Source organism: Oncorhynchus clarkii, chromosome 12 (assembly GCF_045791955.1).
Source record: "Oncorhynchus clarkii lewisi isolate Uvic-CL-2024 chromosome 12, UVic_Ocla_1.0, whole genome shotgun sequence".
NCBI classification, from domain to species: Eukaryota; Metazoa; Chordata; class Actinopteri; order Salmoniformes; family Salmonidae; genus Oncorhynchus; species Oncorhynchus clarkii.
The window spans coordinates 37,422,976-37,445,751 of NC_092158.1; the positions used below are offsets into that span (position 1 = coordinate 37,422,976).

The 22,776-nt window shown below is 39.8% G+C and overlaps 1 protein-coding gene across 1 annotated transcript in view; it reads right to left on the reverse strand.

Moving 5' to 3' along the window:
• Positions 1-5,874, reverse strand: part of LOC139423134 (WW and C2 domain containing 1) — a 48,112-nt gene extending 42,238 nt beyond the window's left edge. The window contains exon 1 of the mRNA XM_071174820.1: positions 4,777-5,874. Within this exon, the coding sequence (XP_071030921.1) occupies positions 4,777-4,895 (119 nt within the window). The 5' untranslated portion in view covers positions 4,896-5,874. The remainder of the gene's footprint in view (positions 1-4,776) is intronic.
• Positions 5,875-22,776: the final 16,902 nt, after the last annotated feature.

The window sequence follows — 22,776 nt, forward strand, 5'->3', positions numbered from 1 at the left end:
TGGGTAGTGAGTGAGTGGCCCCTTAAGGCTTCTATAATGGTATTTTGTGAACCACATGATAAAACAAATCCTGTTTCTTTCCAGCCTTTTCCATAAGCTGTGTGATATAGGAAATACCAGGCGCCACCATCCCTTAGGAAAGCACTCCCCTGGAGGATAGGGTTTTTTCAAGATTCTGTTGAATCTATTTAAACCAATAAACTACTAGGCCTACCTTATGGGCAGTATGTGTGAGTTGCTTACAAATACAAGCATTAGTTGGTTTCCCCTAACTAATGAGTCACTGTCATCAAGAAACTTAGCTAGCTAACTTGCAAGCAAACAAACCAGCTATGTTTTGACTCAATGTAAAGGGATGGTGTTTGGAGTTGGCAGGCTCGTTGAAGTTGAGCCGTTTTCTCCAGTGGTTAGCTTCAATGTTGACTATTCGACTGACTTGCAGTGTGCTTCTCTGGTGCCTTCGCGGCTGTCGTGGCTTCACCCAGGTGGGTGCAACACATCGGTAGTGGAGGATTCTACCCATAAGAGTCTGACTTGAGACTAATACTGAGAAGTGCTGCTAAGTGTTTCAAACAAAGACAGGGGGTCCGGCATTTCCTGGGGCCTATTTAAGCAAAAGGTGTGTGCGCACAAAAAAAGACAACCATGCCTGCACCAGTTTTCCCACAAAGGTTGGTATTTATCCCTTTTGAACTTGACGGGAAAGTGTGCGCATCACCACGCAAATCTCAGACCATGAATACGCAAAACTTCTAGTGGTTGATCAACTGTATTGCAAGCAAATAGTTATTTTTGTGGAAATGGGGGTGTTTGATTCACAGGAATTATAATAATGATAGACAAGTAAAAAAAACATTAAAACATAGGCCTAATTATAAAACAGATCGATTTAAAGTTGGTGAGAAGATTGCATAGCAGCATGTCGCCTAAGATAAATACAATATCTTACTTTTATTAAATAGGCCCAAATCAATCATATTGCAGGGCATGTCTCCCCTTTTCTGACATGACTGGTTTATTCCTGCTAAACAACAATAATAGGCTAACATTTATCCATCACGCATTCAATAGGCAACCATGCTCGAAAGTAAATAGACCTGTAGCCTATGACAGTATGGGTAGGCTACAGTATTGCGGAGCAATAGACAAAAGTGTGACATAATAGCCTATTTAATCTCAAAGCCTATACCAAGGCAGAAGATAAAACACAGGCACGTATTGATGAACAAAATATTGAACAACAATTCATCTTTTGAATATCGGTGTGGGCTGTATGCAACATTTACTTTTAAAATTGTTCAAGACAATCAATCTTGCAGAAGTGTTTGGCACGCGCTATAGGCGGCATGCATTTTTTCCGTTTTTTTAAAAAGCCACTGCAAAAGATAAAACATACTGCTCAAACCTCCACAGAAATATGATCAAATTTGGCATTGCACTTTAGAAACTCATGGTCCAGTTCCAACATCTCCAAATCATACAGGAAATGAGGGCGTTTTTGTTACCATAATCAAAAAAAGAGACCATCGCACTCTCCCAGAAGTGTGGTTTGTGTGTAAAAACCCATGAATTTGGATAAATAAAAAGTCATAATGCGTCCTCACTCAAATATGTCACAAAGCTTAATTCATTTTTTATTATTATTTTCACTGCATTAGGGATAGCGTACACAGACATTTCTGCTTTGCAGCCTTGTTCAGTGTGTAGGTGCAAATCTTTTACATTCAACACAGTATTTGTAGGCAACACAGGTAAACAACTGATGAGCAGCAGGTGCTTCTAATCAGTTTGTGTTACCATAAAAAACGGTGAATGCAGGGCATTTTCCAAGCGGAGTTGTAAAGCTCGTTCACGAGCGCAGAAATAGTATGGCACTGATTTATCAATGAAAACATGCGTATATGTTGCGTGCGACAGTTTGAAATCCCAATAGTTTGTTGTGCATGCAAATCCAAGAACCTCCATGTATGTCAACATTTTTAATAAGGCATGGTTGACAAGAGGCCCTAGGTGAGCTGCAGCATTACTAGTTAGTCAAGTGGCAGTGTAAAAAACACTAGGCAGGTTTGCATACAAAGTCAAAAGCAGGTGATAATGCTCTAATGCAAAGCGACAAAGAATGCGGCAGAGTGAAAACATGTGGCAGCATAACTGAATGATGAGTCAGACTCATTCATCGCACTATAAATTCCTCAAGTCAAATTTATGAGACTCCAACCTACATTTCATAGCGCTCAAGGTCCAACAATAAAGTAGAGCTGCTAGCTGCTTCAACTCCCCTCCTGCAACAGCTTGGTATCTGGGAGATAACATTCCACTCAGCTGACAGAATGCATTGGGTGTGTGCGTCACCACGAGGGTGGATAAACAATATGTCTGGCTGAGGTATGCAAATGCAGCCCAGAAAGATACTGACAGGGCAGGGGCCAACGAGATGCATGCATGTATGCATGGTATGAATGTTGGGCTGAGTCCTCCAGTTACCATCTCCATTAAGCCTAACAGGCTTCATTCTTGAGCTTAAAGGATAACATTACTCAGGTTTGATAGGCAAAGGGGACCAAAGAGCAAAAGTTTTCATGATTACATGGTCAGATTGCCATACTACAATACCTTTGGTATATCTTATAGTATTTGAAAATGTTATAGGTCTGTAATAGCTGTAGAATGTATAATAGAACTTTGATCACACTTGGCTGGTACAGTCTTTGGTTCCACAGTGAGAGGTGTTTGTGAAAGCACATTTTTCACCAATAGGACAGACCAGTCTAATGAGAATTTGTTATCATCAACAGTAGGCCTCCTAATAACTCCTCATCAGATGTTGCTCAGCACAGAAAAATAAATGTATTTTTGCTGAACAGCAGTAGAAGGATATGTAAATGTCCAATGACAGTTTTGGGCCAGTCTGGTCTGGTTATTTCAGTCTGAGATCAATACTTTGAGAATGGCTGTGTCTCATCTCAGACTTAGTACTCTGGGCTGGCTTCATGTTCTACTGTGCCCTCCAACAGATCAGTGAACAGCATAGGAGACATGGTCTTGTATGGCACAGTTGGTAGAGTGTGGCGCCATTGATGCCAAGGTTGTGGGTTTGATTCCCATATGTAAAATATATGCACGTGTGACTAGTCACTTTGGATAAAAGTGTCTGCTAAATGGCCTATATTATATATTAGGAGACAGGCATATGATTTACAGAAGACAGACCCTTTACAGTGACAGTCTGTTCCTCACTTGGCTCAACCCCTCTCCTTTTGACCGCAACTCTATCCCAAGTTGTGATGTTGTACTTTGACCCTGTGCACATTGGCAAGCAGTGAAAGGGATTTTAAATGAATCAGTCTTTACTTTACAGCCTCTGTGCTCAGCCCTCCTCAGCCGTGCATTTTAGGAATGTGTGTTGAGGTCTTTGTTTACAAAGTTCTGCCATCTTGGTCTTGCTGCTACCAAGGCATTTCACCAGGGAGGTGGGGAGGTCTGTGCCCTTGCTTCTGTCATGTTATTGGGCTTTTATTATGGTTATGTGTGCTGACTGCAACAATGACAGCCCCCAAGGAAAAAAGGTGTAACTTTTGACACAAAGCCTATTTTCAAAATCTTGTAATATAATATGAAGGCCTATCCTTATCCAGAAACAAGGCTGAAAGAAAAATAAAATCCCATAATCTCAAGCATTCCAAAACTAAGCTATTAAAAGAGATTTTGTGTCAAAGTCCGAGTGGATTTAAGTAACTGCTAAAACGAAATTAGTTCCAAAGTATGGTTGACACCGAGGTTCTGTATAAATGAGACCCTGGCTGTCATGACCCAGTTCTAAGTATTGTAAGCCTATTACACTAAAATATTATTAGGGGGAAACTAACTCAAAGCTCGAGGGCTAATTTCTAATTACAGGAATGCAAATTTATTTTACCTTTATTTAACTAGGCAAGTCAGTTAAGAACAAATTCTTATTTTCAATGACGCCTAGGAAAAGTGGGTTAACTGCCTGTGAATGCCTGGTTGACCATGAGCCACATTCCTGTGGAAAATCTTCATGTTTTTTTCCATCAACACCCAGGCTTGATTTATAGTAGCCTGGGCAGCCGCTATGGATCTCCACTATCATCTGGGCTTAATGTGCCAAAACCAGTAATAACACACCTGTCTTCCGGCGATCGGTTCGTACATAAAACATCCTCCATTTAGGCTGCAAAGGCATCGGTCTCCTCAAATTACCTTTAATGGTGTGCCGATTCGAGAAAAAAAACGGGAAATGTATACATACTGTAATTAAACAGCATTTGCCCCCATTTTCGGACAACTTCTGGTTGTTACATGCGAGGGGCAACATGAGGAAGTAGCATTAGCCACTCTAGCATGATGATAGAAAATTGTGCTTTATTATGACAATACGCGAAATGCCATTAAAGCTCGTTAGAGGAAACCGATACTAATAAAGCCTGAATGGAGGATGTTTTATGTATGAATTGGTCGTGGGGGACACTAGTTTATTACCGACTGGGCACATTAAACCAAGACGATAGTGCAGCTCCATAGCGCACACTCGCTGCTGCCCAGGCTAGGTTTATAGCCTACTTTGTTACATTATGTGACACCTCAAATTGTGATGTAAACTCAAAGATTGCAGTTGAGTCCGTTCATTAAGTGCCAAATGAACCATTAGATTATGAGCACTTGATGGAAGCTGATGGTTGTTGATAGCGCATATCATCAATCTATCAGCAAGACTCAACTGCTTGCTTTTAGAGTCACTGGAATGTCATACCATACCTGTCTCTTGGATCAATCCAACTTGTGGCGTGGTTGACGTGGTCGATGTAGTAGACTTTCCCGTCAAAATCCCGGGATTCTTCCCAACCCTCTGGTAGTGGTAACTCCTTCCTTGGCATGTCAGACGAGTCTCCATGTAATATTCTCTGCAAGTCCTCTAAATTCTATCGAAGGTATCCACGTTTTGTTGTATGAAGTATCGTAAAATCCTAAATGTGAAAACCATCACTCGTTTCCATCAATTCACAAATTCTGGCCTGTGTGTGAGTGTTGGATTACATTATAATCCATAACGTCTCGCCGTGAATGTTCCCAGAGTACGAGTAGAAAAGGTTTGCCAAACAGTGGGTGTTTTCACAACGAAGCAATATCATACAATTTCCTAAATGAAACAATGTTACCAGCACTGATGCTTACATTATTTATTTTCAGAATACCAGTTATTTTGCAGCCGTTTAACTCAGCAGTAGGCTAACAATATTACAACCATGCTCACATTGGAATTGAGAGAGAGTGATGTTCCACGAGATACATCTCTAACGCGCATTTGAAATCATCGTTGTTCAATGCTCATTTGTTCGTCTATGTACAATGCACTGTAGAACATGAAACAAACTTCATTATAACTTTTCAAGCGGGTTGTCCAAGGATTGTGTCGGGACAGCTCGACTCCTTACTGGATATTCAGATGAACCGAAAAGTGTATTTGAAATCGGCAAATCCAGCCAAGGTTGGGAGTACGAGTAGAAAGGTTACTCTCACTCAACATCACCAAGGTTGTCTCACCATCCAACAAGATGTTCTTAAATATTTTAGATCCCCTTTCGTTTACTGGCCACCATGTTTAGCTAGCGAGAAGTATGCTAACCAGTCACCCTCTCGTGCTATCATATATTCCCTTATTCCACAGAAGTAAGCGCCATTTATCTCCACATTCACGGTAAATCTTCGTGTAAAATTCCGGTAAATCCACATTGAAGTTGTCTACTTAGCCATCTATCTATAATTGTTTGTTAAACTGTTTCCCTTTTTCCTTAAAGAGGCAGTAGCAAGTCGCCTTCCAGAGTACTGTTTCGGTTGGTCGCGATTCACACCGGTGTGAAACTAGCCACAATAAGGATTAGCGCCAATAGTGGCGTTTGCCTTCAGAATAAAAATCCGCCATTGAAGGTGATTCAAACTAAAACAAATAGTGGCATCGTGCCATATTTGGACTATGTTAAACAAGGTCGGAATGTTGTTATATAAATCCAACAAAATATAATCATAAGTTAATGTGGCTCATTTCGCACGGGTGTTTAATATTTAGGCTGGAAAGTCCAATATGAATGTTCAATACGCACAATAGGCTTTAAAGTGAACTCATATCCCACAATTAAAGTTCCCTAATAAGAGCTAAGATGCTTATATTTGTGTAAGCTCTTCATAGTTGTGTTCTGTGGGTGTCCCCGAGTAGGCTTCATGTGTGCACAATCCATAGGTTAAGCTGTACAGTACAATATGAATGCCCAATACACACAATAGACAGACTAGAAAGGTGATATTCCACAGTCAAAGTCCTCCAACAAGAGCTAAGACGCTTATATTTGTGTAAACTCTACACAGTTGTGTTCTGCGAGTGTCCCTGAGTAGGCTAATAACCCATTTCATGGGTGCAACATCCTTAGGTTAGGCTGTAAAGTGCATATAAGTATGCCCCCAATGCAATTCTAAAGTCTAATACATAGGCTACATAGTGCGATTTCAACAGATATTTACTTTTTGGTGTAAAATTAACAAATGATTGTCTGTTGTTGAATTTATATAACAACATTCCGACCTTGTTTAGAATTATCTAGTCCAAATAAGGCATGATTCCACTTTTTGTTTCAATCATTTAATTGACAACTTTTATTTTGAAGGCAAGCTGTAAATTCCTCTATTGTGGCTAATCCTTATTGTGGCTAGCTTCACACAGCTGCGATTCGGGAAGGTTCAAGGCTCGCGATGCTGTTGAATTACGTCATACAGGTGCTTCTGTGCACTGGGGGCTCTTTTATATTTATACTTGTGTCCCCACATGTTCTTTCTGTATTGATTTATTGTTAATAAAAAAATAAAAACAAAATGTATAATTATAAATCAAAATAAATAAAAAGGCTCATTTCTATTTATATCTTTTGCCTAAATTTCACATTAAATATCTGCATGTGCCATTTCTGGAAAGACTGCTACCTCAAAATTGAGATTCATACATTTGGCGCACCCCATACATGTGCATGTTTCCCGTTATAAAATCATTGTGAAAAAGCTAAATGATTCTGCCCTGAAAACAACTACAGCCATAAAGTCAAAGGACTTTTATCTCCCTCACCATAGTCTATCGGTAAATAGCCCACCCAATTTTACCTACCTCATCCCCATACTGTTTTTGTTTATCTACTTTTCTGCTCTTTTGCACACCAATATCTCTACCTGTACATGACCATCTGATCATTTATCACTCCAGTGTTAATCTGCAAAATTGTAACTATTCGCCTACCTCCTCATGCTTTTTGCACACAATGTATATAGACTCTCTTTTTTTCTACTGTGTTATTGACTTGTTAATTGTTTACTCCATGTGTAACTCTGTGTTGTCTGTTCACATTGCTATGCTTTATCTTGGCCAGGTCGCAGTTGTAAATGAGAACTTGTTCTCAACTAGTCTACCTGGTTAAATAAAGGTGAAATAAAAAATAAAATAAATAAAAAATATCGTAAAAATTCATGATTGTTTTTTTTATAGCTTTTTGGTCTTAATTTAAGGTTAGGGTTAGGCATAAGATTAGCAGTATGGTTAGGGTTAGGGACTTTGGTTTTAGGACGTTCATCTTAACTCCTCAACGTTTACTGGATTGGTTGAACAGTGCAGAAGAAAACCTCATTTTTTCTTCTTGTCAAGACTAGTATGCAGGGGATCTAGTTGCAGGCGTTTATAGGTTATGGTGATAATAACGCCCTTATTATTAGATGTGCGCTTGCTGAAGGCAAAGCACAACTCTTGATTTATTACATTCTCTTATTAATGGGACTTGTGACAGCAAAAGTCCCTGTTTAAATATTCAGCATACTGTACTTCTGACTTTTTAGTGTGGCTTGCAAAAGCAGCCACGCTCTATAATTGCACAAATGATTTCTGATTTATAGTTATTGTGTGGCTTGCGAAAGCAGCCACACTTCAATATTGTAAAAACTATTTCTGACATTATTATTTTCAACACTTCTACTCTTACACCGTTTAAGGTGGAAACGCCATTCAAACTTTAAAACATGTAGACTAGGTTGCTTGCATACAACTTTTTTACCTTTTTTGCACTCCATCCACTTGCATGGGATTTCCTCAATATTCTAAAGTTCCCCAGTGTGACATCATCACTTCCATCTTCCATTAACTGTAAAGCAACATTGCAACTTTTGAAACAAATTAGCTACTTTGACCACTTGTTACTGACCAAAAGTGGTGTCCACTACTGACCACAACTACTCATCACAATTACTGAAGCACACAACTACTGACCACAACTACTGACCACAACCGCAAGTACTGACCACAACTGCTGTCTACACAACTACTGAACCACAAAACTAATGACCACAATCACAACTACTGTGCAAAACCACACAATTACTGACCACAACTACTGACCACAGCTACTGACCACAACCAAACAACTAATGACCACAACCACACAACTCCTGACCACAACTAACGACCACCAGGAGTGTAAAGTACTTAAGTCATTTTTTTGTGGTATCTGTACATTATTTTACTTTTTTTTTTTTTTTACTACTTTTAATTTTACTCCTCTACATTCTTACATAAAATAAAATGTACTTTTTACTCCACACATTTTCCCTGGCACCCAAAGGTACATTTTTAATGCTTAGCAGGACAAAACAATTGTCCAATTCACACACTTATCAAGACAACATCCCTGGTCATGCCTACTGCATCTGATCTGGAAGACTCACTAAACACAAGTGCTTCGTTTGTAAATTGTCTGTGTTAGTGTTCCCCTGGCTATCCGTAAATTTTAAAAACAAGAAAATGATTCCATCTGGTTACTTACCACAACCACACAACTACTTACAACAACTACTGACAAAAACACACAACTACTGACTACAAGCACACAATTAATGACCACACAACTACTGACCACTAATGACCACAACCACACAACTACTGACCACAACTAATGACCGACCACAACCACAACACTACTGACCAGATCCATAGATCAAATCCATAGATTTGGTTTGATATAGTGTGTGTTTACCAGAGACACAAGTGCTTTGTTTGTAAATTATGTCTGTGTTAGTGTTCCCCTGGCTATCCGTAAATTAAAAAAAACAAGAAAATGAAGGCTTAAGAGAACAATGCTTAATGGGTGTAGACAAAGAAGAGCTCTCCAGTAGGTGTACCAAAACATTCACAAGCCATTTTCTCAAAAAGTTTAACTTTTAAAGCATAATTACTTTCTCATTGTTCATTAACTGCTGTGTATGATATATACTTTGCTAATTCAGAGTCTCTAATTGTATCCAATCAAAAAAACACCATTTCAATTTTTGCTACATAAGACCAAATCGAGCTGGTCAGTCACATTTTTATTTTGTAAAGTGGTTTCTTGCATTAAACACAACATGTTAAGTCCCCTCCTTGTCTGATGGATAAGCGGATAAACAGGTTAATGTCAAGCCATGCATGTTTTTATCAAAAGTCTCATGGAATGTAGACCTACATTGAACACCACAAATTGGTTTCTACTGGGGTGAATGATAGAACAGCTTTATCCATGTTATAATGTTATGGGGTGCATTTTCTCCATTGTTTTTTTATGGTAGGCCACTCTGGTAGGCCTACATTATAATCAAATAGCCACAGTAGCCTACTTGACCACAGTCTGAAACTGTAACTTAAAGCAGGTACAGCCTCAGTGTTCACAGTAAATGCGCACTGGAAGTTGCACAGAATTTTCACAATGTTCAAGTTTGCGCTGAGCAGACCTGACATTTTCTCAGTGCTGAAAAACATTAGAAGGAACATTGCTACTGACCACAACCACACAACTACTGACCACATAACTACTGACCATAACTCCTAACCACAACCACACAACTACTGACCACATAACTACTGACCATAACTCCTAACCACAACCACACAACTACTCATCTCAAACACTGACCTCAACCACACAAATATTGACCACAACCACTGACCACAATTACTGACCAAAAATCCTAACCACAAAACTACTGACCACAACCACACAACTACTGACCACAACCACACAACTACTGACCACTCAGCTACTGACCACTCAACTACTGACCACAACCACACAACTTCTGACCACAACTGCACACCTGCTGACCACATCTAGTGACCACAACCACACAACTACTGACCACATACCTAATCACCATAACTACTGACCACAACAACTACTGACCACCACAACATACAACTACTGACAACAACCACAAAACTACTAACCACATCTATTGACTACTACGGAAGACAACTACTGACCACAATCACACAACTACTGGCCACAAATACCGACACAACCACTAAACCACTTACCACAACAACTGACCACACAACTAATGAACCACACAACTACTGACCTCAACCACACAATTACTGACCACACAACTACGGACAACAACCACACAATTACTGACCACACAACTACTGAACCACACAACTAATAACCACAAACAAAACTACTGACCACAACTACTGATCACAACCACACAACTACAACTACTGGACACAACCCTACAACTACTGACCAAAACTATTGACCACAACTACTGACCAGAACCACACATTTACTGACCACAACTAATGAACCACACAACTACTTACCAAAACTACTGACTACAACCACAGAACTACTGTTTGCAAAACTACTGAACCACATACAGTGCCTTGCGAAAGTATTCGGCCCCCTTGAACTTTGCGACCTTTTGCCACATTTCAGGCTTCAAACATAAAGATATAAAACTGTATTTTTTTGTGAAGAATCAACAACAAGTGGGACACAATCATGAACTGGAACGACATTTATTGGATATTTCAAACTTTTTTAACAAATCAAAAACTGAAAAATTGGGCGTGCAAAATTATTCAGCCCCCTTAAGTTAATACTTTGCAGCACCACCTTTTGCTGCGATTACAGCTGTAAGTCGCTTGGGGTATGTCTCTATCAGTTTTGCACATCGAGAGACTGAAATTTTTTCCCATTCCTCCTTGCAAAACAGCTCGAGCTCAGTGAGGTTGGATGGAGAGCATTTGTGAACAGCAGTTTTCAGTTCTTTCCACAGATTCTCGATTGGATTCAGGTCTGGACTTTGACTTGGCCATTCTAACACCTGGATATGTTTATTTTTGAACCATTCCATTGTAGATTTTGCTTTATGTTTTGGATCATTGTCTTGTTGGAAGACAAATCTCCGTCCCAATCTCAGGTCTTTTGCAGACTCCATCAGGTTTTCTTCCAGAATGGTCCTGTATTTGGCTCCATCCATCTTCCCATCAATTTTAACCATCTTCCCTGTCCCTGCTGAAGAAAAGCAGGCCCAAACCATGATGCTGCCACCACCATGTTTGACAGTAGGGATGGTGTGTTCAGCTGTGTTGCTTTTACGCCAAACATAACGTATTGCATTGTTGCCAAAAAGTTCAATTTTGGTTTCATCTGACCAGAGCACCTTCTTCCACATGTTTGGTGTGTCTCCCAGGTGGCTTGTGGCAAACTTTAAACAACACTTTTTATGGATATCTTTAAAAAATGGCTTTCTTCTTGCCACTCTTCCATAAAGGCCAGATTTGTGCAATATACGACTGATTGTTGTCCTATGGACAGAGTCTCCCACCTCAGCTGTAGATCTCTGCAGTTCATCCAGAGTGATCATGGGCCTCTTGGCTGCATCTCTGATCAGTCTTCTCCTTGTATGAGCTGAAAGTTTAGAGGGACGGCCAGGTCTTGGTAGATTTGCAGTGGTCTGATACTCCTTCCATTTCAATATTATCGCTTGCACAGTGCTCCTTGGGATGTTTAAAGCTTGGGAAATCTTTTTGTATCCAAACTTCTTCACAACAGTATCTCGGACCTGCCTGGTGTGTTCCTTGTTGTTCATGATGCTCTCTGCGCTTTTAACGGACCTCTGAGACTATCACAGTGCAGGTGCATTTATACGGAGACTTGATTACACACAGCTGGATTGTATTTATCATCATTAGTCATTTAGGTCAACATTGGATCATTCAGAGATCCTCACTGAACTTCTGGAGAGAGTTTTCTGCACTGAAAGGAAAGGGGCTGAATAATTTTGCACGCCCAATGTTTCAGTTTTTGATTTGTTAAAAAAGTTTGAAATATCCAATAAATGTCGTTCCACTTCATGATTGTGTCCCACTTGTTGTTGATTCTTCACAAAAAAATACAGTTTTATATCTTTATGCTTGAAGCCTGAAATGTGGCAAAAGGTCGCAAAGTTCAAGGGGGCCGAATACTTTCGCAAGGCACTGTATATATTTAACATTTGCATAAAATCAAAAGATTGACACGCTACTCCTCTTGAACCGTTTAAGTTGTCTTCTCCACAACAATTTTGGAATGTGCAGACTGACTAACTTAGATTGTTTGCATACAGCTTGTTGACACTATTTATATTTTTTTAACAATAACCATTTAAAACAAACGCATCCCAACAAGAAATTATTAATTGTCGTTCATACACATATTCTCCACTCCAATTTTAGACAATTTCCTTTTTGTTACATTTTTCAACACTACTGTTGTCTGTTCAGAATCTTCACCAACTTTGCTCGACAACTACTGTGATTCTTATTATTTGACCATGCTGGTCATTTATGAACATTTGAACATCTTGATCATGTTCTGTTATAATCTCCACCTGGCACAGCCAGAAGAGGACTGGCCACCCCTCATAGCCTGGTTCCTCTCTAGGTTTCTTCCTAGGTTCTGGCCTTTCTAGGGAGTTTTTCCTAGCCACCCTGCTTAGACACCTGCATTGCTTGCTGTTTGGGGTTTTAGGCTGTGTTTCTGTACAGCACTTTGAGATATCAGCTGATGTAAGAAGGGCTTTATAAATAAATGTGATTTTGATTTGATTTGACTTAAGCCTATGAGCATGGCACACTAAGGCAATTCCACCACAGTTGCTGATTAACCTATTGGCTCACTCATGCAATAATCGCTTTCCTTTCATTCAACCAATGGGAATTAATCTAGGGGAGTATTTATATTTCAACTCAAACCTTGTCTCCCACTTGTTCTTTTACAGCAACAGTCTTCGACAACTCAACCACATCATCTCGGTGATTTACACCACCATGCTTTGCCATCTTGGCAATGGTGTAGTCTACCTCAGGCTTCACATGCGCTTGGAGGGCATTTCTGCTTGGGAATTGTTACTCATTTCGATCAGCTCATTTCATTATCCGTGGGGTATTTTAGAATTCATGAGCCGCTATTCAACATGTGGAATTAGTTGCACAAATCGATTCAAGCGGTGACCTCAGACACTCGAACGGATTATCATTATCCTCTGTATTTCGATTTGCAGGGGATAGCTCTCATCTCCCAGCTCAGTTAAGCACACAGCTACAGGGTATTTGCACAGCCGACGTTTGCCACTGAAGTAGGATATCACTGTAGGCTATTTTTGTTTCTCATCACCGCATCGCATGTCCTTGGCGGGATTTTGATTCCCCCATTATGCTCCTACGTCTAGCCATCATCCCATGTTAATATAAATGAATTCAATTCAGCTATCAGATCCGGATGGATCATTGTAAATGCACGTTTATGCATAGTCTCTGGCATTTTTAGACCCACTAGGCCTGTTTGGTAAACAATATGTTGTCTTGTGTCAAACTTTTTTTGCAGGAAGTACACAGAGATATATCCAAATCTATCCTCTGCAGAGACAAGGGCACATATGTGCAGCTGGTAGTGGCTCGCAAGTATAATCCATGCTTAGCCTATTATTTGATGATTTCATCGTTACTTATTGACACTTCATTCTTAAGTTCTGCATGCAATGCATAGGCATGGCCATTATAATACTGTATAGACTTTGTAGCAGATATCTTGCCTGAACAAATCCATACAATCAAATTGTATTGTCATATGTACAGGACAAACGTGGTGTAGGCTTCAGAGTTCAATGACATGCTTACGTGTGCCAATCTTGTTCACACATCATAGGGCTATGCACATTTTATTATGTAATGTTGATCTAGCGAACGTTTGCAGTGCAGGCTTTGTTTGGTTTACTTTGTGTAGCCCATGCGCCTACTCTTTCCCCCTTACATGTTGTCATGTTCCCTCTTCCATTGCCATTGCTCTCTCCTCTCTATTCATTTTTTAGAATGTATGGAATGCCATAACACAGGCACATCTTTAATTCATGGTCGTCCCACGCAGGCCGTGAGCACTCCCGTCCACTGGTCTACACAGGCCAATTGCTGACGTGTTGTTCACGGCTATATCATTGGATAAGCGTGGACTCGGGAACTAAGGTGCGTCTTCTGTCAAGGCGGGCAAAATCAAATATATAATTCTAAGAGTCTATTGACGCAACTGTGCACCACTCTAAGTAACACAAAAAAAATCCCTATCAAAATCCGTCAGTTTAAGAGTTTTTGCATGGGCTACATCTCAATCCACCACATCCGCCTATGTCGACCTTCTGCATCTGCGGTGGAAGGTGGCTGAGCTACAGTGGTGTTTGTCAGACCATGAGATATCCAGAAAATTTGACTTCTCACGAAAACGTCTGTAGTGTCCAAGCTGCCTACAAACTATACTGAACAAAAATATAAACGCAACATGTAAAGTTTTGGTCCCATGTTTTATGAGCTGAAATAAAATATCCCTGAAATTTTTCACAAATATTATTTTTCTAAAATTTTGTGCACAAATTTGTTTACATCCCAGTTAGTGAGCATTTATCCTTTGCCAAGATAATCTATCCACCTGACAGGTGTGGCATACCTAGAAGATGATTAAACAGCATGATCATTACACCGGTTCACCTTGTGCTAGAGACAGTAAAAGGCCACTCTGAAATGTGCAATTTTGTCATGCAACACAATACCACATGTGTCTCAAGTTGAGGGAGCGTGCAATTGGCATACAATTCTCTGTTCCCAGATAATTGAATGTTAATTTCTCTACCATAAGCCACCTCCGACATCGTTTTAGGGAATTATTCAGTACATCCAACCAGACTCACAACCACAGACCACACCAGCCCAGGACCTCCACATCCGGCTTCTTAACCTGCGTGATCGTCTGAGACCAGACACACGGACAGCTAATGAAACTGGGTTTGCGTAACCAAATCATTTTTGCACAAACTGTCAGAAACCGTCTCAGGGAAGCTCATCTGCTTGCTCGTCGTCCTCACCAGGGTCTTGACCTGACCGCAGTTCGGCTTCGTAACCGTCTTCAGTGGGCAAATACTCACGGATGAAGCCCAGTTTCAACTGTATCGGGCAGATGGCAGACATCATCTTTGGCGTCGTGTGGGCGATCGATTTGCTGATGTCAACGTTGTGAACAGAGTGCCCTATGGTGGCGGTGTGGTTATGGTATGGGCAGGCATAAGCTAAATCAAATCAAATCAAATCTTATTTGTCACATACACATGGTTAGCAGATGTTAATGTGAGTGTAGCGAAATGCTTGTGCTTCTAGTTCCGACAATGCAGTAATAACCAACGAGTAATCTAGCTAACAATTCCAAAACTACTACCTTATACACACAAGTGTAAAGGGATAAAGAATATGTACATAAAGATATATGAATGAGTGATGGTACAGAGCGGCATAGGCAAGTTGCAGTAGATGGTATCGAGTACAGTATATACATATGAGATGAGTATGTAAACAAAGTGGCATAGTTTAAAGTGGCTAGTGATACATGTATTACATAAAGATGCAGTAGATGATATAGAGGACAGTATATACGTATACATATGAGATAAATAATGTAGGGTATGTAAACATTATATTAAGTAGCATTGTTTAAAGTGGCTAGTGATATATTTTACATCAATTCCCATCAATTCCCATTATTAAAGCTATGGACCATGAACACTATTGCATTTTATCGATGGCAATTTGAATGCACAGAGATGCCGTGATGAGTTCTGAGGCCCATTGTCATGCCATTCATCTGCCGCCATCACCTCCTGTTTCAACATAATAATGCATGGCCCCACATTGCAAGGATCTGTACACAATTCCTCAAAGCTGAAAATTTCCCAGTTCTTCCATGGCCTGCATACTCACCAGACATGCCACCCATTGGCAATGTTTGGGATGTTGTGGATCGACGTGTACGATGGCAAGTTCCAGGTCCTGCCAATATCCAGCAACTTCGCACAGCCATTGAAGAGGAATGGGACAACATTCCACAGGCAACAATCAACAGCCTGATTAACTCTATGCGAAGGCGATGTGTCGCACTGTATAAGGCAAATGGTGGTCATACCAGATATTGACTGGTTTTGTGATCCATGCCTCTACTTTCTGTGATCAACAGATGCATATCTGTATTCCCAGTCATGTGAAATACATAGATTAGGGCCTAATGAAATTACTTACATTTACTGATTTCCTGATATAAACTGTAACTCAGTAAAATCTTTGAAATGTTGCATGTTGAGTTTATTTTTGTTCAGTGTATTATGACCACTCTATGGAAAGGGGAGACGCTCAGGTAACCCTTACAAATGAAGTATGTAGGTAGTTTTGTGCCAATAGAAATAAGGGGTTAAATATGTACAAAAAACTAAAATATTTCCTGAGCTTTCTTGTATCTCCTAGATATAGGACAGACACTTCAAAACCTTATTCCTTATATTTTATTTTATGATTGCCTTTTTTGCTATTTATGAATGTTTTATTCATTGTGTTTCTGTGGGCTATAGTAGTAAATGCCAAATACAATATTTTACCAAATCATTTTTTTAAATATTTGTTTTTATACCTAAAGGGGCATTAAAATTCTAATTCAAATAGCTAAATGATCCATGGTATGACCATCTTAAAACAATTCCATATGTTAGCTTAGTACCCAAATTGATTCATCAGTGATTCAAATGGAATGTATTCCATGCTTTATGAGCTCAGTCGATCTAATACTGCTTCCAACGCTCATCACTCTTGGCATTTTGTATTTCATCTCGTCATAAACTAAATGTTTTCCATTTACATGATTGGTCGCGTCGGTCCCTGCAATCAGTTCTATCTTGAATAATGGTTATATTCTCCAGCAGCAAACTGTGGTAGGGTGGCCATTGACAGTAATATATAAATCAAGAACTGTGGCTTTCAGCTTCAGTTATGTTGCCTGTAGCTTATTAAATGCAATTTCATGGTTTTGTCATCATTCTAACAATTTGTTCTTATTACAGGTGGAGCTTCAGTATCTTAAGAATGTATGACAACTTGCTGAACTGATCTGGGGAAATTCTTCTTTATGCAAGCTTCAAACATCATACCCTACTAACAACTGTTTGGTCCCATAGCCACCACCTTCTGGTTACAAATGAAGGCTACCTAGCAATGGGTTTACCACGCTGTTTCCTTTACTGCTACAGTACAAGGTTCATCTGGCACCTGCACAGGTTTGGGTAGCACTCCGTTTTTAATAACACTTTTACTCAAGTGCCTTTTTTACAGCTGGTGCCACAGTTTCTATGGTCATGTAGCAATAGCACCTGATTTCAGATCTCATTATAGGTTAGACAGTTGGCTCTGAGTACGGGTTTACTACGGACGCTTCCCATCCGTGTACTTTTGGGGAAATTTTTAGGCATTGGTTATTACCTTTTACATTACAGATACTTGGTTCATCTTTAGTGGGCCTCACTCATATGCCTAGAGTCAGCATGTCGCACACTAGGTGAATGACATTAGTCAGGCACTACTACGTCTAGTTGTGTTGTCTTGTGCCATCTTTCCCTATTTTTATCTCATCAGAACGATTGTTCATCGCAACAAGACAAACTACTTGCTACTTCCTATTTTCCAGCATATGCTCGCAGCCTCAGACAAGGCGGTTTCCTCAGCTTGAGGAATGTCGTCTCCGATGTCGTCTTCTTACTGGTTTTTCATGGTTCCTTCAATGTTCACAACTCCTATTACTTATTTTCTTCATGTGATTTAGGCTTTCTGATGTGGTCTTTTCACCTTAATCACGAGCCTAATTCCTACGCATTCTAAATCAGGCTCCTGCGGTACTATCATGATGGCTCGCACTTACACTTATCATTTCTCTTGCTTTATGCTTATATTTATTGACGCTCAACCCTACTCCGGTCCTTATCATTCATTCTCTTTTCATCCTTCCTATTCAACCCTCTGTTTCATTCCTCTCCTTTATTAAATAATATAAAGGTGCTGTCTTTCTCCTCTAAACTACACTGGTCTGTCTTTCAGAACTGTAGCAGTAACCACTGCAGCTACATGAGGTATATTTCCACCATCACTCTCTAGAAACTAGGTCACCGGCTATGCTCTGCTACACCTCACTTGTTAGCCTCAATCTATTTGACTTCTTCTCAGCAATGGCTGCTTACCATTGCTAATTCAGTTGCCGAGTTTCTAACGATACGCATATACTGTATGTTGCGGTCATTCATATTACACCCAGCTTTTGGGTCAGTCACCATTTGGCATGCGTCCCCATCACTCATTTACTGCATGCGCGACTGGATTCGAAGGAGAAAACGTCTCATATTTGACAAATCGCATTACAGAATGTGTGGTTGGGTTCCACATACAGTTGAAGTAGGAAGTTTACATACACTTAGGTTGGAGTCATTGAAACTCGTTTTTCAACCACTCCACAAATTTCTTGTTAACAAAATATAGTTTTGGCAAGTCGGTTAGGACATCTACTTTGTGCATGACACAAGTCATTTTTCCAAAAATTGTTACAGACAGATTATTTAACTTATAATTTACTGTATCACATTTCCAGTGGGTTAGAAATGTACATATACTAAGTAGACTGTGCCTGGAAAATTCCAGAAAATTATGTCAAGGCTTGAGAAGCTTCTGATATTCTAATTGACACAATTTGATTCAATTGGAGGTGTACCTGTGGATGTATTTCAAGGCCTACCTTCAAACTCAGTGCCTCTTTGCTTGACATCATGGGAAAATCAAAAGAAATCAGCCAAGACCTCAGAAAAAAAATTGTAGACCTTCACAAGTCTGGTTCATCCTTGGGAGCAATTTGAACTCCTGAAGGTACCACGTTCATCTGTACAAACAATAGTAATCAAGTATAAACACCACACAGCCACCATACCGCTCAGGAAGGAGACGCATTTTGTCTCCTGGAGATGAATGTACTTTGATGCGAAATCAATCCCAGAACAACAGCAAAGGACCTTGTGAAGATGCTGGAGGAAACAGGTACAAAAGTATCTATATCCACAGTAAAATCAGTCCTATATCGACATAACCTGAAAGGCCGTTCAGCAAGGAAGAAGCCACTGCTCCAAAACCGCCATAAAAAAACAGACTACGGTTTGCAACTGCACATGGGGACAAAGATCGTATATTTTGGAGAAATGTCCTCTGGTCTGATGAAACAAAAATAGAACTGTTTGGCTACAATGACCATCGTTATGTTTGGAGGGAAAAGGGGGAGGCTTGCAAGCCGAAGAACACCATCCCAACCGTGAAGCATGTGGGTGGTAACATCATGTTGTGGGGGTGCTTTGCTGCAGGAGGGACTGGTGCACTTCACAAAATAAATGGCATCATGAGGCTGGAAAATTATGTGGATAAATTGAAGCAACATCTCAAGACATCAGTCAGGAAGTTAAAGCTTAGTCGCAAATGGGTCTTCCAAATGGACAATGACCCCAAGCATACTTCCAAAGTTGTGGCAAAATGTCTTAAGGACAACAAAGTCAAGGTATTGGAGTGGTCATCACAAAGCCCTAACCTCAATCCTATAGAATTTTTTGGGCCAGAACTGAAAAAGCATGTGCAAGCAAGGAGGCCTACAAACATGACTCAGTTACATCAGCTCTGTCAGGAAGAATGGGCCAAACTTCACCCAACTTATTCTGGGAAGCTTGTGGAAGGCTACCCAAAAAGTTTGACCCATGTTAAACAATTTAAAGGCAATGCTCCCCAATACTAATTGAGTTATTGTAAACTTCTGACCCACTGGGAATGTGATGAAAGAAATAAAAGCTGAATAAATCATTATCTCTACTATTATTCTGACATTTCACATTCTTAAAATAAAGTGGTGATCCTAACTGACCTAAGGCAGGGAATTTTTACTAGGATTAAATGTCAGGAATTGTGAAAAACTGAGTTTAAATGTATTTGGCTAAGGTGTATGTAAACTTCAGACTTCAACTGTACCATCATACATAACATTTATTCTAAATAATTCAGAGTAACAATGCATTTAGCAGGTCCGCATTGGGCCGGGACACGGGCAGATGCCCATATCGTCCTGCATTTTGGTGTGCACTAAATCTCGGTTAGTGTTTCAGGTCAATCATTACGGCATGCATTGTTGGATTCAATTCTAGGTTAGTGTTTCATGTTAATTGTGCATGTCTCTTACTGCATGCCTGGCTGGGTAGATGTACACGCAGATGTCTCATTTCAACCAAAAACATTCCATATGATACTTTCCATTACAGAAGAATTGCACTTTGTCTACTCTTCACATACATCTCTTTTACATCTATTTATCTTGTCTGTAGTCTTTAGATCCAATTATTGCTCCGCCATGTCCCTTCTCCCTGTTGAGTAACTTATTTGTATTTATTTTTAATTGGGGGGGGGGGGGGTTCAATGCCAGATGCCCAGCACAGGACAACAGGTCACCAGCATCTGGCTCTGAGGAGCCTTCCTTGGAGACGAGGCCTACCCCAAACTATTCAATAAAATGCCTTATTATATTCTCTCTGTTGTCATTCAGTTAAGCTTGTACTCGATTGAACCATTTACATTTGCATAAAATAACTCGCCAACAGTAACTGTTGAACTGTTCACGCTAGACACCAAACCAATTTTCTCATTTTCAGGCTAACTTCAAATAATTAACTTGTAGCAACTATAACTATATAAATTAGCATAAAATAACTATCCAACAGTAACTCTTGACCCGTTCAAGGTAGAGACACCAAACCAATGATCTCGTGTTCAGGCTATCCTATCCAATCAATCAGCAAATTAATACATTTTTCCATCTACCTACTTTTTCAACAGTATAACCCTTACTACTGTAGTCACCACCACTACTATAACTTACTTCAAATCATAAATACTTTTGTAAAAGCTAGCAAGCACACACATTTTCTTAAGGAAATGTACTTCTCTAGTTTGTTGTTTGATTTGGAATTAGGCCACAAAGTTTCTAAAATAGAGGGCCATGGCAAACTAGATGATAAAGTTATTGAAGGTGTTGCCAAAATGTTTTGCAGTGACTCAGTTTTTCACTGTAGTATTCAGCAAAGGAGTGACTATTCCTGAAATAAAACTATGGCAAATTGTTGCAGTTTATTTTATTTAAACATTATTTAACCAGGTAGGCTAGTTGAGAACAAGTTCTCATTTACAACTGCGACCTGGCCAAGATAAAGCAAAGCAGTTCAAAACACATACAACAACACAAAGTTACAAATGGAATAAACAAACATACAGTCAATAATACAGTATAATTTTTTTTTATATACATTGTGTGCAAATGAGGTAAGATAAGAGAGGTACGGCAATAAATAGGCCATGGTGGCGAAGTAATTACAATATAGCAATTAAACACTGGAATAGTGATGTGCAGAAGATGAATGTGCAAGTAGAGATACTGGGGTGCAAAGGAGCAAGATAAATAAATACAGTATGGGGATGAGGTAGTTGGACGGGCTATTTACAGATGGGCTATGTACAGATGCAGTGATCTGTGAGCTGCTCTGACAGCTGGTGCTTAAAGCTAGTGAGGGAGATGTGTGTCTCCAGCTTCAGTGATTTTTTCAGTTCGTTCCAGTCATTGGCAGCAGAGAACTGGAAGAAAAGGTGGCCAAAGTAGGAATTGGCTTTGGGGGTGACCAGTGAGATATACCTGCTGGAGCGCATGCTACGGGTGGGTGCTGCTATGGTGACCAGTGAGCTGAGATAAGGCGGGGCTTTACCTGGCAAAGATTTGTAGATGACCTGGAGCCAGTGGGTTTGTCGAGTTTGCAGATAAAAAAATGAATGCATTTTCTTTTCCCCTGAACGTAAATACTCTGAACTGCCCGCAAATTCTGAAACATTGTCTAGGCCTACCCTAGACATATGAAATAACAAAGTGAATCCTCTGTTCTACTGTTACGTTCTAATGTAACATTTTAACCATGATCTTAATTTTTTTATTGAACGTTTATTTAAGAACAAATTCGTATTTACAATGATGGCCTACTAAAAGGACAAAGGCCTCATGTGGGGAGGGGGGCTGGGATGAAAAAATAAATAAATAAATATATATATATATATAAATATAGGACAAAACACACATCATGACAAGAGAGAACACAATACAAAGAGAGACCTAAGATAACTGGTCAAGTAAATGTTTTATAAATGCCAATTTTTGCGTGAAAACTGGCATATGCATGCTTTATTGCAAACTGACCCCTTGCCAATAGGCACAAGAGTAGCACAGAGTATTGAATTGGTATTATTGGTTGCTTACTCCAGTTCTGTCAGATCTATACGTGCTTTCAAAACAACTGGGAACTCTGAAAAAAACGAGGTCATATCATGACGTCAGGGATCTTCAGGTCGGAAAGTCTGAGTTCTAGAAAAATGCCAGAGTTTCGGACTTGGAATTCCAAGTTGGATTTGACCAGTCGGGAGGTTATTTCCCCCTCCGACTGAGGTGTTCCTCATTTTATTGACAATGA